Source organism: Talpa europaea, assembly GCF_964194135.1.
Source record: "Talpa europaea genome assembly, chromosome: 5".
NCBI lineage: Eukaryota > Metazoa > Chordata > Mammalia > Eulipotyphla > Talpidae > Talpa > Talpa europaea.
The window spans coordinates 54,914,877-54,932,483 of NC_140071.1; the positions used below are offsets into that span (position 1 = coordinate 54,914,877).

General features: G+C 37.0%; 2 protein-coding genes across 5 annotated transcripts in view; both read right to left on the reverse strand.

The window, feature by feature from the left end:
• The window catches only part of TRAPPC13 (trafficking protein particle complex subunit 13), a gene marked incomplete at both ends in the record, with an annotated part of 35,619 nt that extends 18,221 nt beyond the window's left edge, over positions 1-17,398 (reverse strand). For 3 of the 4 annotated variants that reach the window (XM_084233084.1, XM_084233083.1, XM_084233082.1), the window contains 4 exons: positions 3,556-3,640; positions 9,329-9,428; positions 9,957-10,025; positions 17,329-17,374. In XM_084233084.1, the coding sequence (XP_084089210.1) occupies positions 3,556-3,640; positions 9,329-9,428; positions 9,957-10,025; positions 17,329-17,374 (300 nt within the window). Of the gene's footprint in view, positions 1-3,555; positions 3,641-9,328; positions 9,429-9,956; positions 10,026-17,328 lie in introns of all 4 variants that reach the window. The other variant, XM_084233085.1, reaches the window with a different exon arrangement.
• On the reverse strand, positions 13,466-14,212 carry SHLD3 (shieldin complex subunit 3; the record flags this gene model as incomplete). The annotated part of the gene is made up of 1 exon (XM_084233993.1): positions 13,466-14,212. Exon 1 carries the CDS (start codon positions 14,204-14,206, stop codon positions 13,466-13,468), a length of 741 nt encoding a protein of 246 aa, XP_084090119.1. The 5' UTR covers positions 14,207-14,212.
• Positions 17,399-17,607: the final 209 nt, after the last annotated feature.

Sequence of the window (17,607 nt, forward strand, 5' to 3'; positions counted from 1 at the left end):
CTGGTCAGTGTAGTTATTAGAACATAAGAAAGAATTCATGTTTAGGAATACAGAAAAGTATCCAAAAACATCTAGATTAAGCTTTACAAAAACAGAGGCCTTGTCTGCTTCATCTCCTCTTGTAACCTAGTACCTAGAATAGTGCCTTGCATATATACTTGTAGAGTGAATGAATGAATGTCTCATTTACACCAAAGGCTCTCACAATATGGTTCCCAGAACAAAAGAATCAGCTGCACCTGGGAACATGTCAGAACTGTAAATTCTTGGGTACTAGTCCAGATCACTTGAGTCACATTCTCTAAGCATAGGGCAGCAATCCATTTTAATAAGCCATGCAGATGATTTTGATACCATCTTAAGTTTCAGAACAACTGGTATAGACCACAAGAACTATCTATTACTTTTTTATTTATAGAATATTAATTATATTTTTTATAGAATTTTTTTTTTATGGCATGTTAACATTTTTTTTGACACTGCTGAGAATCTTTTCAATTAAAAAACAAAAAGGGCCTCCCTGGTGGCGCTAGCGGTTGAGCGCTGGCTTGCGAAGCTGCCCGCGGCCTCTGCGGTGCCGGTTCAATCCCCGGCTGCTCCCCGGCCACCGGAGGAGGGTCCCACATGGCACGCAGACCTCTCCTGCCGCCCGCTGCTCCCCTCAGCAGTGTACTTCGGTCCTTCTGCCTGCTCTGCTCCCCGCTCTGGCTCTGGTGAATTCTCTCACCCTCCCGCGCTTCTGACTGTACCCAGTGCATGTATAAACAAAACAAACAAACAAACAAATAAATAAATAAAAACATACCTCTATTAAAAAAGTGGTTTTCAGCTAAGTATAGCAGATTATACAAGAATTTCTACTCTCAGAAACAACATTAAGAAGACAGGAAAAGAATGACAAAAAATATGGATCCACAATCTCTTTTCCATGATTCCAAAATTCAAAGAGCTGCAAAGAATTAAATTTTTGAGGGCAGAATTCTGAGTTACTGAAGTAACGGCAGTAGTGTAATGTGAGTTTCTCAAGTTAGTCTCAAAAAATAAAAAATTAAAAAATAAAATAAAATAAAACTATACAAAATCTTGTGTTAAAATAACTAGAGAGCAGCAAACATCCAAATTTCAAATTACCTCTAAGCAGGCAAGTATCAAATTTCTGCATGACTTATTTCTCATGCTCTTGCTATGAGTCTTTGAAAAGAATAAGAGAAGTTCAGGAAAAACTGAGCTAAAGAGAGAAAAGAAGAGTAGAGACAGGTATAAGAATGATCTTTACCAGTGCCAGACAACGTCTACCTTCAGTGTGGAAACACTGAAAAAATGTATTACTGGAAGACGAGAGGACAGTCTACAAAGAAGGATCTTAACATTATTTTTGATTATGAAGAAGCCATCTTGAAAAGGTAATACTTCAAGTGGAGAGGGCATTAAATCTGGGAGCTGCAATTCAAAGAAAAATCGAGGAACACAGCATTTTCTTCCTTCTCCGTAATTCCCAAAAGTCACCCATTAAAGAAACCACACTTTGCTCACAGTTATAAAAGGACATTCTTTACCTAAAAATATCAAAGTGCCCCAAACCACATTTCACAGACTGCAAATTCACTAATAGTTTTCATCTATAAATATATACTAGGGCCTCCCCGGTGGCACAGTGGTTGAGCACTGGGTTGCGAAGGTGCCTGCAGCTTCTGCAGCACCGGTTCGATCCCCGCACGCCGGTGAGGTTCCCACATGGCGCGCAGACCTCTCCTGCCGCCCGCTGCTCCCCACAGCAGTGTACTTCCGTCCTTCTGCCTGCTCTGCTCCCCGCTCTGGCTCTGGTGAATTCTCTCACCCTCCCGTGCTTCTGACTGTACCCAGTGCTTGTATAAATAAAATAAAATAAATAAATCTTAATATATATATATATAAGTATATACTATTGTGAGTATAGCTGTGTGTCAAGAAAACTTATGGAGATGGAAATCTGAATTTCATATAATTTTTGCATCACAAAATAAACTTTTATTTTTTTTTTCAATCATTTGAAAATGTAAAAAACATTCTTCGCTTGAAGTCTTTATAAAATCAGGCAATAGACCAAATCTGGCCTGCAGTTTGTAGTTTGCCAACATGTCATCTAATGAGACAGAAACCCAGTTCATAATATGACACATACTTGCACGCCAAAATTTGATATTACTTCTGGAAGTTGGATCATATATGAAATTTGGAATAGGTGTTTTCTGAAGTCCTTTTTAATTCTAAAAGTAGCTGATCATTTTCAAGTTCATTCTAATTGGACTTCCATTTGGCAATGCCCTAATGACAAACTCATTACTTGAACTGCCTGGAAAATAATTTCTCTTCCCCAGGTAATGAAGTTTTACTTTCTTTAAGACCTTTTTCTTTTTCTTTTTCCTGTGAATAAATTTCAGGTTGTTAAGTATAGTTTACCATATTCTAGCTCTTGATTTCTGAAGTACTGCAAGGATCTTCTGTTCATTTCCTACAACCCATTCTATACATTGGTTTCACATCAGTCTTCTAGCAGTGTGATACTGTTAGGGGGAAAGGATGTCCTGAGCAAACTCCATACAGGCTTTGTGGATGTTCCCCCCACTCCATCAAGACACTGGAAACTACAAATCCCATGATCCCCAAAGGGAAGTTGCAAGGACCTAAGGGCGGAGTTAAGCAGCCATTTTCTCTGTAAATAAAATCAGCCATGTCAGGGGGGTCTTGAGCACTTGGATTGTGCTCTTGGCCAGGGAGGTTTGATCTCGACCAGTCATTTGGGATTCCAGGTTGGTGGAATGGGTAGGATGCATTTAAGAATTTATCTCTCTCTTTTCTCCCTGAGTTGTACATTTCCTCATACCCCTTTCTTTGTAAATAAACCTTTTGTTAACCTTTTTTGTGTGCCTGCAGTGTAAGTCCCTTTTAAGTGTGCGGGTGAGGACCCATAGTTAGGCAACCAGTTTTAGAGCGGGGTTGCCCTGTAACAATACCTCTACTCAAAAGTCTTCACTGTCTACTCTTTTAAAAACGAACCAACCAACCAACCAATTACCAACCATACAAAATCTAGCCTTGATTTCAAGATGTCCCATTGTTTGCTATATACCATTTCTGTGCACTGCTATTAGAACACATTATGTATTCCTGTTTCTGTTCATGATTACAATGTCTTGCCTTTTTTCTATAAATTCTAATAGTCTTTCAATATCTTCTGTGTTCCCTTTCTTCCAATGAGCATTTCTGATACAAACCCCATGATTTTTCTTAACTTTCAAATTTTATTATGCTAACCGCATGTATTCACAAAAACTTAAACTGTTATCTGCCTGTAATGTGTATATTTTCTCACCTAAGTTATCATACACTGTGAATAAGGAAAAATGTTTCTGTGGTTCTCATAATTTCTTATGCTGTTAGGTATTCAATTAATGGTAGCTGTTAATGACAATTAAAAAGTCCAGTATCAAACAAGCATTTTAATAAAATTTCAAAAGACAATTATAAAATTTTAAAACTTAAAAAATATATATCCCAAACAAAAATGCTACTTACTTTTACCAGTATATCTTTTACCACTTGATTGCTGTCGTTATGAACGCTGATGTAACTGGAAAAAGTTTCTCCCAAAAATATATTCCTGTGAAACAAAATAAAATTTTAGGCAGAAATCCATATAAATTTCTTGACAAATAGTCCATTTGAGCATAACTCAGAACTTCAAATGGAGAAAAATTTACTAAAGGATAGAGATCAAAAGAAATAATGCTTTCACATTCCTTTGCTTACAAAGGCTATTCACTTATTACCTAGCGCAACTCAACATACTGCCTTAGTCTATAGAACGTTATATATACTTTAGCCCTCAACTTTGCACATAACTGTCAATTTCACTGGAAACAGAACCAACTGAATCTTTGTATCTGAAGAGGCTTGAAAAAGATAATTTTCCATGCTTGAAATAATTTATGCCCTGATTTTAGTGATTTTACTGATCTCATGGGTGATTTTATTAAGTCATCCTAATTTAAAAAAGACCAGTGGCTATTTTGTTTTATATTTTTATATGACTATATTTCCAAGTTTTTAATACAATAGTCCATAAACATATTCAGTAAAGCTTTTTTAAAAAATCAACATTTCTTTTGGTCTCAAATTATCTCAATAGCAAACAGAGTGGAGCTTCTACCTCATTAATAATCTAGAATAACAGAATAGCCAACAGCAAGAGAAGGGATAAAAAATTTAGAGTTCCTAATTAGTTGACAAGTATGATAACTTATATTTTGCAGAGGGTGATAAAGGTTGAAAAGAAGTGTTTCTGAAACACATTTAGATACATTTAACTAAAATAAAAAGAATACAGTACGATTATACAGTCCAGAAAGTTCTCAATGTTGCTATGTTCTTGGCAAGTGTAAGGTAATATGATGTATAAGGAAAGCAGGTCCTTGAATAACACTGTTTCAATATTCGTCAGGATTGATTTTTTTTCTTATCAACTTTATAACATTGAATGCCATTATTTGAGGACCTGCTATATATTATCTAAAGAAGAATGTTAAAATTCTCACCCTAGAATAGCTATTAACATTTGTCTTTAATTTTTTTTTAACAATTTTTTTTAAAGATTTATTTGTACAAAAACAGGGGTACAGTCAGAGGCACAGAGGGTGAGAGAATTCACCAGAGACAGAGCGGGGAGCAGAACAGCCAGACAGATGGAATAATGCTGAGGGGAGCAGCGGGGGAGGCAGGAGAGGTTGGCTTTGTCATGTGGGTTGCTCCCTGGCAGGCCGAGGATCGAACTGGCACTGCAGAGGCTAAGGACAGCTTCATAACGCTGCGCTCAATTAACTGCGCCACTGGGGAGTCCCGTTTCATTTTAATGAAAGAAAACCAGAATCGGGTCTCCCCAGTGGCGCAGCGGTTGATCACTGGGTTGCGAAGCTGCCCGCAGCCTCTGCAGTGCCGGTTCGATCCCCGGCTGCTCCCCGGCCACTGGAGGAGGGTCCCACATGAAGCGCAGACTTCTCCTGCCGCCCGCTGCTCCCCTCAGCAGTGTACTTCGGTCCTTCTGCCTGTTCTGCTCCCCGCTCTGGCTCTGGTGAATTCTCTCACCCTCCCGCGCTTCTGACTGTACCCAGTGCTTGTATGAATAAATAAAATAAAATAAATCTTAAAAAAAAAAAAAAAAAAGAAAACCAGAATCACAGAATTTGGGTAAAACTTTTTTTGCTTTTTACCACATAAATGTATCATGAGTATTTTCCCATTTCACAGTTGTTTTTTTGAAAACATAATTTGTAATGGCTTTACAGTTATTACTGCAGAGGTCAACATGCCTGTGAGGGTAATCATGGCTGCTGCAGTGGTGACAGTGGCAGTTGGCCAGCTTCACCTTGGGCCTGTGCATGGTGAGCAGCTGAGAGTGGGGCGTCTATCACCATTCCCAGTGTACCTGACTCCGTGTTGGACCCAAGGGAGAGGCCAACAGCAAAGCTGTGTGGATTTGGGTAAGGGCGGGCAGTTGAGCTCAAGGCCAAATTGGCCTCTTGTATAACTTCTACTCTGACAAGGTCCAGCAGCTATGCAGGTCTGACCCAGCAGCTTCTGAGTCCCAACTGGAGAAACCAATGAGTGAGTTTCAGAAGTAGCTAGTGAGACGCTCAAGGCAAGTAACTTTACCAAATGTGTGGAATAGAATATAAGCAGAGGAATCACTAAGGATAGGGCTTGTGTCAGTTCAATCTTTAACAGTGAGATGGTGAAAGGGAAAGCTGCAGAAGAAATAAAACAGATTTGTGAGCAGCTTTATTTTGCAGCAATACAGTCTTCACAGTTGTTCCTAAAAAGAAGTTATATTTGGTCCAGAACCAGGGTCAGTCCAGTCCAACATTTCTGTATGCCCTAAGAAGGGAAGATTATGTGTTCTCTGCAGGAAAATGGACATGTACTGAGTACCACTTTACTGAATATTCGGAACCAAGGGGAAGCTGTTGTCAGTCAGTTGATTTTATGTGACTACTCTGAACTTGAGTAAAAAAACATAGTGAAAGCAGAAATGGACTGCACATTTCTGAATATTTCTGTGGCACAATGCAATGCTAAACAAGTTCAGCTCTTCCATGCCACTGGTCAGAAAGCAACCTACCGGTTAATGGAGACCTTTCACTTCAGACCAAATGAGTTCAAATATGTTTGTCATTGCTGAATTAAAACAAAGTGGACTTGGAGCAGAACTGAAATGTACCCAGAACTAGAGTAAGACTTATAAATGTATGTGTTTGCTTACAGAATCTGCTCAGCCCTTGGATAGTCTAGAGTCTACCCACCCTCTTGAACTCTCAGGTGTCAGCTCAGCATGCACAAGGAGCAGTCTCCAGTGATTAATCATGGAGGTGAGCCCTGTCACTTGATATTCAGGAATGAAGGTATCCAAACATTCTAATGATTATCTCCCAGCAAACTTGAGGTTTCTTTTTTTAAGTATGTAAGGTCATAAACAGAGATAGCCATTCATGGTTAACTTGATTTCACACAGCGTAACGGTGTGTTTGCATTCTAGCCATTTTGCTGACTAACTCCCAAGTGATTAGTTCCTCATCTTTATTAAAACTTGTGACAGGATAAGCACAATTTGTTGTTAGCAACAAGCTTTACATATTCTTCCTATCTACCACTTCGCTGGCCAAAGGCATAAGCCAATATTTTACTTAGACTCTAGAACAACCAAATATTACCATCAGGATTAAAACTTCCTCTAGATGCGAGCTAAAATTACCACTAGTATAGCTGGCTTGGAGTGGCAGGAGATTTTAGGTATAGTTAAACACACAAGTACAATGTTCTGCATATTTATAAGCGTCTCATGTTTTACCAACTGTGCTAGTGGGCTCCCAATCCTATTATTTTTAAACAACAGTATGGCACCTACTCCTCTCATTCTGCCTGTTGGAAGCTGCGTATCTGAAGAAGGTAAATCAATGCAGTGTCAATAAATCAACATTTCTGTAAGAGGACCAGTCTAGAGTTGCGTGTTTTTGCTTTTTTTTTTTTAAGATTTTATTTATTTATGCATATAAGAACTAGAGTGTAGGCCAGAGGTGTGGAGAGAAGATTCACCAGGGTGGGGAGCAGATATACTGAAATACCCTGCTGAGGGGAGCAGTGGGCAAGACAGGAGAGGTCTGCTGTGCCATGGGGGTTAGCTCCCTGGCCGGGATGGAACCTGTGCTGCAGGGCCCCACAATATAATTGCTAGCCTTCTTTACCATGTCATTTCTTTTCTTGATCTAACATGCTCCATTTTGTCTGCTGTTATATGACTCTCTGGTAATATGACACTGATTATGTTGAGTGTGTATGTTTGATTTCTTTATTACAAAAGACTTTTTATAGGTTGGCATATCCCCAAGCTCTCAAAATGGAATTGGACTTCCCAGTATTTTCTGAAATGTGTCTATTTTGTTGTACTTTGGAACCTGTGTGCAGAAAGACAGACATTGCTTGTTTAACAGCCTGGAAAAGCTGTTAGGCGTTGAGCTATTTCCTAATTCTGGACCTGCCTCTACTCCTGACGGTTCATTTTTTGGAGAAACTTCAGTGTGTACATTTTGAGTTCCAGGAATTTTTGAAATCAGGTGGAGTTGCTTTCATGGGTATCCAGTTGTATTTGGTTTTCCCTCCAGCTGGACACAGTTATTAGTCATAGTATGTTTTTTTAATACCTACACCGGAGAATGAAAAAATGGGAAAAGAGGGCCTCCCCGGTGGCGCAGTGGTTGAGCGCTGGGTTGCGAAGCTGCCCTTGGCCTCTGTGGCGCCGGTTCAATCCCCGGTTGCTCCCCGGCCACCGGAGGAGGGTCCCACATGGCGCGCAGACCTCTCCTGCCGCCCGCTGCTCCCCTCAGCAGTGTACTTCGGTCCTTCTGCCTGCTCTGCTCCCCACTCTGGCTCTGGTGAATTCTCTCACCTTCCTGCTCTTCTGACTGTACCCAGTGCATGTATAAACAAACAAAATAAATAAATAAATAAATAAAAACATGCCTCTATAAAAAAAAAAAAAAATGGGAAAAGAAATAAAAATTGGCTGTTCATTTAATGGCTTCTTCCAGCTTTGCTCTAAACCCCCACTTGCCAAGGAAGGCTATATCCATTTACAATTATTCTGGACATGATTTAAGTACCATCTGTCTTTTCTTTATATTTACCTAGTGAGATGTAGGCAACAATGAAAAGAAAATTGTGGCATTTAATCAACTTAATTCACTTATTGGTGAAAATAGAAGGGTGACAGGATTTAGAATTGAGTATTCATTCAGCATTGGGATTCATTAGTTTCATAATACTGAACACAATATTTAAACTCTTTAATTGTTTGCTCATCTGCAAAAATGGAGATAATAACTACCTCACAGGGTTACTGAGAGAATTAAATTACTATATGTAGAATAGTAAAGCTTTTTACCCTTTTCCTCTTCTCTACTTACACTGTCTCTTGCTAAACCCAAACATAAAATAGCATTTCAGATATGCAGATCATTCTTTATTCCAGGTTAAGAAGCAAATTCTTTCTCACAGGTTCTCAAACTTTAAGTTCGGTATAAATACTTAGCGAACTTTAAAATGCAGATTGCCAGGTTCCAGACACACACCCCAACTTGCTGAATCAATCTTTGCAGAAGACAATGGGAATCCACATTTAATATTTATTCCAGGTGACTGAGGAAGGTAATTAGCCAACCACACTGAACACCACTGCCTTACCTATTCTTTTTTTTTTTTTTAAAGAATTTTTTTTTTAAAGATTTATTTTTATTTATTTATAAAAGTACTGGGTACAGTCAGAAGCACGGGAGGGTGAAAGAATTCACCAGAGCCAGAGTGGGGAGCAGAGCAGGCAAAAGCATGAAAGCACACTGCTGAGGGGAGCAGCAGGTGGCAGGAGAGGTCTGTGTGCCATGTGGGACGCCCCCCTCTGGTGGCAGGGAAGCAGCCGGGGATCGAACCGGTGCTGCAGAGGCTGCGGGCAGCTTCGCAACCCAGTGCTCAACTGCTGCGCCACCAGGGAGGCCCAAGCCTTACCTATTTTTAACAAAAAATGCTCTTTCATTTTATATTTTATTTACTTATGTGTTATTCCCTCCAACCATACTATGAGCTTCTTATGGGCCAGGGTTTATCGTCATTCTTAGTGTCAAGGACATGACTTGGAAAATAGAAGATATTCAGTTGTTTGTTAAATAAATCAAGGGCATATATGGGCTTTAGTTAAAACAGTTTTAAAACGTACCTTTTGCATCTTATGGGAATATATCATTCTTACCCAAAATTTTGTGGTAAAGTCAACATTTCTCCCAACATTAAAATTTCAGCACCATTTACAGTTGAAGGATCATCTCTCATGAGCTGATTAAAGAGATCTCCTGTAGCAAGAGAAAAATACAAAATTCTAATAAATACCTTGCAAGTAAAATAAAAAAATAGTTGAGAGATATTTTAAAAAGGCCTTTTGACAAAAATTACATTTCAAAAATCTATTTTTTAGTCTTATATACAAATGCATGATAATTCCATCACAAGAGAAAGAACACTTCACAAATAAAGGAGCATGAACTACACATTAGAGAAAGCCCCAATAGCTTTAAATAAAGGGAATGTTAGGACATAGATTGATGGACTATTTGAGGATAAATGGAATTGTAATAGTATTATGAGCATGAATGTCAAAATTTTACTTTTAATAAAGATACAAAAGATAATATAATTGCCAATATTATCTGGAATGACAGATTATGAATAAGATCTGTTTCTCAGTTGGCCACCACTCACATTACAAAAACAGGCAATAAAGAATGCATAAAGTTGGGAAGGCTAGGCCTATTCTAAGATATAACAGGCAGTCCATGTTTCAGCATTTCCCAGTTGCAAGTAGAATAAAGTATGTGCCATACCAGGTAAATCTTTCTCCTCACATGTTACTGGAATATTGGTGAATAAAGTAGGCTTAGTCAAACGCATCACTGTAAATTGAAAAAAAAAATATTGCTTTGAGTTAATATTCTTAAGTATATATTGTCAATTTTATGTTAAAATAAAATACAATCTGCACATTTTCTAAATTAAATATATTAACTACTTCCTAACATTGTTACACATCAATAATATAAACATTAATATACAGATTTACATAAGACAAAAAATTTGCTTCATTCATAGTCTAAAGAATTGTAAAAATTAAATGCGTATGTAGAAATAGAAAAGGTGGAAAATAAAGGGATTTTTACAGCTTAAAGTATATTTAAGGAAACCAGGGCTTTAAAGAAAAAAATGTTTAGACATACTATTTTGAAGATAAAACAGAAAATTTTTGCCAAAAGAATAGTGTAAAGAATGCTGGTGGGTTTAATTTCTTGGATATAATTATTGGCCACTAGAACTTCAGTAAGTGATCCTTTGAGTAATACTAGTTCTGTGTAGAAATTATGAATATACCAACATACACATTAAAACTAAGATTTGTTTTGGGAACAGGCTAAATCCAAGTATTAACATACTTAATTCTCATGACTACTCTGTAAGGTCTGACTACATGGTAGTATTATCATCATCTCCATTTTATAGGTAAAGACTATGCCTGGAAAAGGTAATTTGCATACAAAAGATTATATAGCAGATAAATGGCAGAATCCAGATTTGAACTAGCTTTCACTCTTTCCAAAAATTTCTCTAGACCAGTTACTACTGATAGCCCTGGGTCAAAAACCTGGAATATCATGCCTTATCAGAAACAGCTCATGAAAATTTAATATAGGATTGTATCTCACAGCATAAACCAGTTTTGATCAATTACCTAAGGATGTGGGGGTGAAGTGATTAGGGAGTTGTTTATAACCTGCTCTTATTTTTTAACTAGAAAAACAAATTAAGTATAATCAGAAGGGAACAAAAAGATGTTCTAAAACCATTTATATATGGTTACATGTCAAACTTAATTAAACAAAGCTTTCAAAAATTATTTTTCATATATTTTTTAAGATTTTTAAAATTTTATTTATACAAGAACCAGGGTACAGATAAGATGCTTAGGAGGGTGAGAGGATTCACCAGAGACAGAGCGGGGAACAGAACAGGCAGACTGACTGAAATACACTGCTGAAGGGAGCAGTGGGTGCGACAGGAGAGGTCTGCTGAGCCATGTGGGTATCTCTGTGGCTGGCGGGGATCGAACCCGCACTGTAGACTGCGAACAGCTTCAAAGCACTGCACTCAACTGCCTGCTCCACCAGGGAGGCCCTATTTTTCGTATTTTCAAAGGAGTAAAGCAGCTAAAAGTAGTAGACAGTGAGAAATATTATCATTATGTGGAATCAAAGAAAATAACCACAAAGCACAACTTATATTGCAAATTTTAGCTACAAACTGAGAAAGTTGTTTGGAACATACAACTACCTAACTCCTAGGACAAGTCAAGGTATCCACATACACACTTAAAGCTCAGTATTTCCTGTCTTATAATAAGTTAATGGACTTAGAAAACTAAACATTTTACCAAATACCCTCACAGATTTATCTTCCTTTATAATCTTCCCTCTACCTCCTCCCCCTACCCCATGTATTTCAGTAAATTTTGGGTTTTAACATTAAAATGCAGTAATATTGCTAAGCTCAACTATTATCAAGTGGTAGAGAATCATTAGTCCTAAGCCTCTAAATATTCTAAAAAGGCTTCAGAGAAGTAGCAGTGGATTCTAAATTCTTAGGCCTTGTATTTTTCTTAAGTATCATCTAGGTAAATGAGAAATCTCTCCTTTTAAGACCATGGGGTTATTTGTGGTAAAACTTACTTTACTTTCACAATTCTGAGTAACCTTTTCATTGTTTCTCAGAGGTAGAAAGTAGCTCACAAAAATCAGAAAAATTTAAAGCACATATGAAGACAAGCTCCAATTTTAAAATGTGATTCCTGGATCTGAAAATTGTCATTAAAATTGCATGACCTGACTACCTTTTATTTTCAACTCTAGGTATAATCATTTCAAAATAATAAAACTGTCAAAAAAACAGTGTTCTCTATAAGTGACCATGTATTATGATTACCTAACTTTTAACACTTGATTAGCAATCTTAAGGGAAATAGGACCTACAACAAAAACCAAATTCACCATTTATGATTGCCTAACAATATATCAACCAACTCTTATTTGAAAGCTATAGGCAATACTGAATGACTTCTTGAAATTTATCCAGCAGTCCTGGAGTAAAAAGATTTATGAACAAAAGAAGGAATTACTGATGAAGCTAACTTAGAAACTCTCTCTACCCTCAGTGATTTTTCATTCAAAGACTTTTTTGGAAGCATTCATGCATATCATGATTATATCTAGACAGAAGTTTCATTTGAGAAAATAAAAAGGTACTCGAAGTCAAAACAAAACAATGTTTGACTAGATTAAAACTTAGTTGGAAAAGATAATCTCTTGAGTTTTAAATTAATAGATTTCTTCATATTTTAAGCAACTTCAGCCAGATCAGGCTGTGAATTCCTCTATAGGGCACATTCACCATGTTATTGAGCCATTACCATGCCAGGCACTGTGCCAGAAGACATACATGTCTCTGCCTTCCTAATAAGTACAGTGTTACTGGTTTTTTTTAAGCAACTGTTTGACTACTTAAATAGTTAACTTCACGTAATCTCCATGACAGACAAGCTCCATATTTGACACCTTCCCTAATATATTCTAGCACCTAGTTCATGGTAGACATTTATATCTGTTAAATAAATATCTACACGCTTTTACAAAACTTTTATTCTATAATCACTTGGGAATTTTTATGAGGTGCTTATAAACCCAATTTACAACATTTTGCTTATGGGAAACCCACAATGACTCCAAGAACCAGCCAACTAGTAATCAGCATTAATAGTCATTAAGAGTGAATTATGTGTATTATAATAAAGAAGAGTAACTTGACCTCTTATCCGGATTTGACACAACCCTGTTACTAAAAAAGGTTACAGTATGAAATAGACAGTATGGCTTTAGGCAAACTGTATTTTTGGTACCCTTGTTTAAAATCAACCCATTGATTATCTATTAAATAACTTTGGAAACATCAGCAAGATCTGGGTGGTTCTCCCAATGTTAACTACAATCACACCATTTGAATGGCATTTCCAAAAGAGTTAGTTTTAGTTTTATTATTTAAAATCATTACTCTTCAGGTGAATAGTGAAAAAATACAGTAACATTAGATTATGGGAATTGACCCAAACCCAAATTATTCACTGTAATTCATATTATGATACAATTATTTTTTTCACAAACTTAAGAACAGGTTAGGTTAGTGGAGGATAAAATACAAAAATTAAATCCATAAAAAATTAAAAACTTGCTAAAAATATATTCATCTATTTCAGTTCATTCAGAATATTCCCTTTGACAATCAGTGGAACTCATCACATACTAAAAATAACACCATATTTATGCACAAATAAATTCATTTTCCCAGTAAGAGCTAATCTTTCTTTAAGAAGATTCCCCACATATTCACAATACATAACATCACAGAACACCCATATTTGGCCTACATGTCTCTGGATTGTAGCATTACAAGATGGAAGTTCATTGTGCTTGATAATTCGACTGAGTTTTGTCCAAATGTCTTCCAGAGTTAGGTTACATACAGTATGTTCTATTGTCCATCTTGCTCTATGAAATGAGTGCAAATTTAGTGTTGTTAAAGTGTCTTGTAGTTTCTTAGATAAAGGAAATATATTTTCAGTACTATTACTTCTAGGAAGTGAAACACTCCAAGATCTCATTTGGTGCTGTTTTCCTTTATCTAGATTTCCCAAATCAGTCTGTTCATTCAGTGAGTGTGATCGGGTTAAGTGCTTCTTCTCTTTCAAATTAGGTTGGAATTCCAATAGATTTACAGTGCAATCATAACTATGTGATTTTATACCATGTTCTGAAATTGCTAAGTACTGTTTCACATCTTCAGCTGCTTCTTCAGAAATCACAGGTGGTGATCTTTTAGGTTTGAGTGGAAGTTTGGACCCATCATGTGGAAACCAAGGAATAAATCTTGATAGTGCACGTGTAGGAAAGTCTTGAATTACTTTCTTTGCAATTTTGGGCAGTTGTGTAGGATCACTCTCATTTGGCCGATAATGTAATATTACTTCTGTAGTCATTCTGCAGTAATCCAGTTACTTTAGTGAAGAGAAAAATTTTTAGCTGCACTCCTCAGAGCTAGAATGTAATTTATAATTACAAGACTCTCTTTCCAAATCAGAGGGAAACAGGACCTAAAGTAGAAGTATTGCAAAAAGTAAGACATGGTAGGGATGGCCTACATACACACAGGAAGAAAAGGAAAAACAACCCAATCCCAGTATGATATTACCAAAGAGTTGCTGGTAAATGTGAATGTAATCCACAAAACTGGCAGTCCTTCTTTCATCAAAATAAGGGATCTGGACTATAAGACCACTTCCAGCCCAAAAATGTTAGCAGTTAACATATTCATCAACAAAGAGGATTTGAAAGCACTGATATTATATATTGAAATGATTTTGATTACTGCAGAAATAAAAAGTTAGTGACTCTTAAAATACTAGATTCATGTTAATAAACTAAAATCTAACAAATTTGTGAGACATCTGAATAGAAGACAATGAAAATCACTATAATTTTTAATGTTTTTGGAAGAAAATGGATATTACACTTTAAATTACATGACCTCTATTTGACAAATATATAGGCAGAATGAATGATTTAATTAATTCTTAGTAGTAAACAGTAAAAAAATGAACATGTTTTCTTATTTAATTCATTCTTAGTAGTAAACAGTAAAAAACATGAACATGTTTTCTTAGTATTTTTTTTTTTTTTTTGTGGAACCCTCGCGGGTGGCCGGGGAACGAACCGTACTGCAGAGGCTGTGGGCAGCCTCGCAGCCCAGAGCTCAACCGCTGCGCCACCAGGGGAGGCCCGTGTTTTCTTAGTATTTTTAACCAAGCTAGGAAATGCTTTTGTGATGAAGTCTCCGCTGTATAATTGGGCCAGTTAAGATGTATGAAGACCTCAATACTACGGCTTCCAAATTTCACATAGGAGGAGGAACAAGAAGTCTAGACCTTTTTAAAACATTCTCTTAGAATTAGAGAAGTCCTCTAGTTGCTCTAAATTAAGTCATTGATAATAAGATCCAGTATGTAGTGTGTAGGCTCAAGAATTGAGATTTCTAGGAACTGCAAAATTATACTTCCTAATCAGGCCTACAGGTGCAAGGACCATAATGTAGCTTCTTTGATATCCCAGCTACTGTGGTAAAAAATAAATGGCTGAATTCTTCTCCTAAAAGCGATCAAATATTCCTTGACAACAGTTCTCCCACTACTAGGACAACTATGAAGTCATAACATTCATTTGACGAATGACTGTAAAGACATTTATGTCCACTATATTTGACAACTCTTCATAAATGACTGTGGTTTTTAAAATCTATAATTTTTAATGTGGATCTAAATACAAGCTAGCATATTCTTTCAAGAATTAATAATGCTTTAATTATTTTCTTCTCTCTTCTTTACATTTTCACATCGTAATGGCATTGCGTATTCTTTGTTGTACTCCAGGGACAGTGAAGTTCTGATGGTGCCATAATATTGTATGTTTTTAAGAAAATAAACTAAAATGGCCATGTAAGTTAATGTATTTTTCATCCAACATCATAAAAATTAAAACTTGTGAAAATTCTTGATTAACTAGAACAACAGGGGAAGAACAGGACCAGACAGCCTTAACAAAGTTGAAATTCTCAGTGAATTTCAAAGCACTTGTCCTTTTAAGGTGCTAAAAATATTCTTTCCAGGTATCTTCTATCTTGGAAAATAAAGAAAAATAGAAAATTAAACATTTCCAATGGTAGGTGGCCTCCACATCACTGGGATTTAAATATATCTAATGCCATTTAATTTGTATAAAATTAAAACTAGCAGCTAATTGAAATGCTTTAAATTCTCAGCAAACAGAACGGTTCCAAAATCCTATCAAAGAAGTCACTAACAATGATCTCAAAGCAATGTGTAGTACTGGAAAGATGGAAGGCGGCTTTGAGTTAGAATACTGCCTCAGTCACCTAGGAGCTTTGAGATCATGGAAACATCTACCTTCTGAGAGCTAACTGATGTGAGGCTGTGAAATAGATAAAGAACATGACAGTCCTTCCTTTTCTTTTTTTTTCCCAGGAATAACCTAATTTAGTCCATTTGCTCAAGTTATGTTTACAAGTCCTATCACTGTATTACTTAATTTTGTGGTTTCTTAGTTCTACAGTCAGAGATATTTCTGTTAGTCCCAACTATCAGGATATGATTTTATGTTACAAATGGGGACAGTTGAGCTTCTGGAATGTCAGACGCCTACATCATAATTAGGGAATAAAGTCCCTCAAATGGATACCACAAGGAAGGTACGTGCAAGTCAACTGAATTTAAATGATTTATTGAGCATTTTCGCAGCTCTGTTCAAGAAGATATTGGCAACCACGTAATAGAGCATCCAGGAAATAAAAAGTGCATTTGAGGTAATAGGAAAGAGATGAAATAAGAATGAAATGAAACTGAAACAATTTCAAATAAAAGTTTTTAGAAAACAAAAGGAATTCTAGAAAAACTCTGCCCTACTGGTTTTGCCTAAATAATAATCTAAAGCATCAAACTTACTCAAAATTGTTTGCTGTGTACAGAAAATGAAAGTTGATATGCATTTTGGACACATTTCCCATATACACAACACTATCGTAAGCTGCAGTAAGTTTTTAAAAAATGTACCAACTAGTTGTAGTATTTCTATGCTCTTTGTACTATTGGGCAACACTAAATTAGATTTACATATTTATCTGAGGCCTTTTAACTTAGCCAGTGCCTGGTGAAAAGACAAGAAACAGAAAGAAAAGCCACTTCAGACGCCTGCTGTAAATCACCTCACGGTGCTCTTCCCGGATTGAGGGAGGAGTGGAGGTCAGTTTCCGCGGCTAAAATCTGTTTGGTGACTACAACAGCACAGATCACAGCGACTGATTAACCAGGTAGCTATCCCTTTTCTAGAAGGAGGCTCTCAAATCTCTAAAAAGCCAAGAGGAGAAACTGCTTCACCCCTGTAGACATTAAGGGAGAGAGTAGGATGGTGCGCACTGACAGTATTTACGGACGAGGCCTACATGCCAGAGACCAGGTCTAAGTGGCAAAGGCTTCAAGAACGAGAGCGAGAAGGGGAGAAAACAGTAAGAGTCAGGTTTGCGAAAGTTTACCTTTCAGAGCCAGCAGGTGCTCCTGTTTTGGGGGATTCACTTCCATTTTGATGGGCGCTGTCGACCCACCGCCTACGGAAGCTGAAGAGGTTCAACGAGGCCGGAAAAAAAACACCGAAGCGCAGTTTGGGAAGAAGCAGCCTCAAAAGTCAGACTCCCGTTTTTCTCTGCCGGTGGTGACTTAATTTCTCTTATCATGTCCTTTGAGAACCCAACGGCTTGTTTGTACCACAGCCATCTCTTGCCTTTTGGAAACTATTCATAAAATAGCTTCTATTT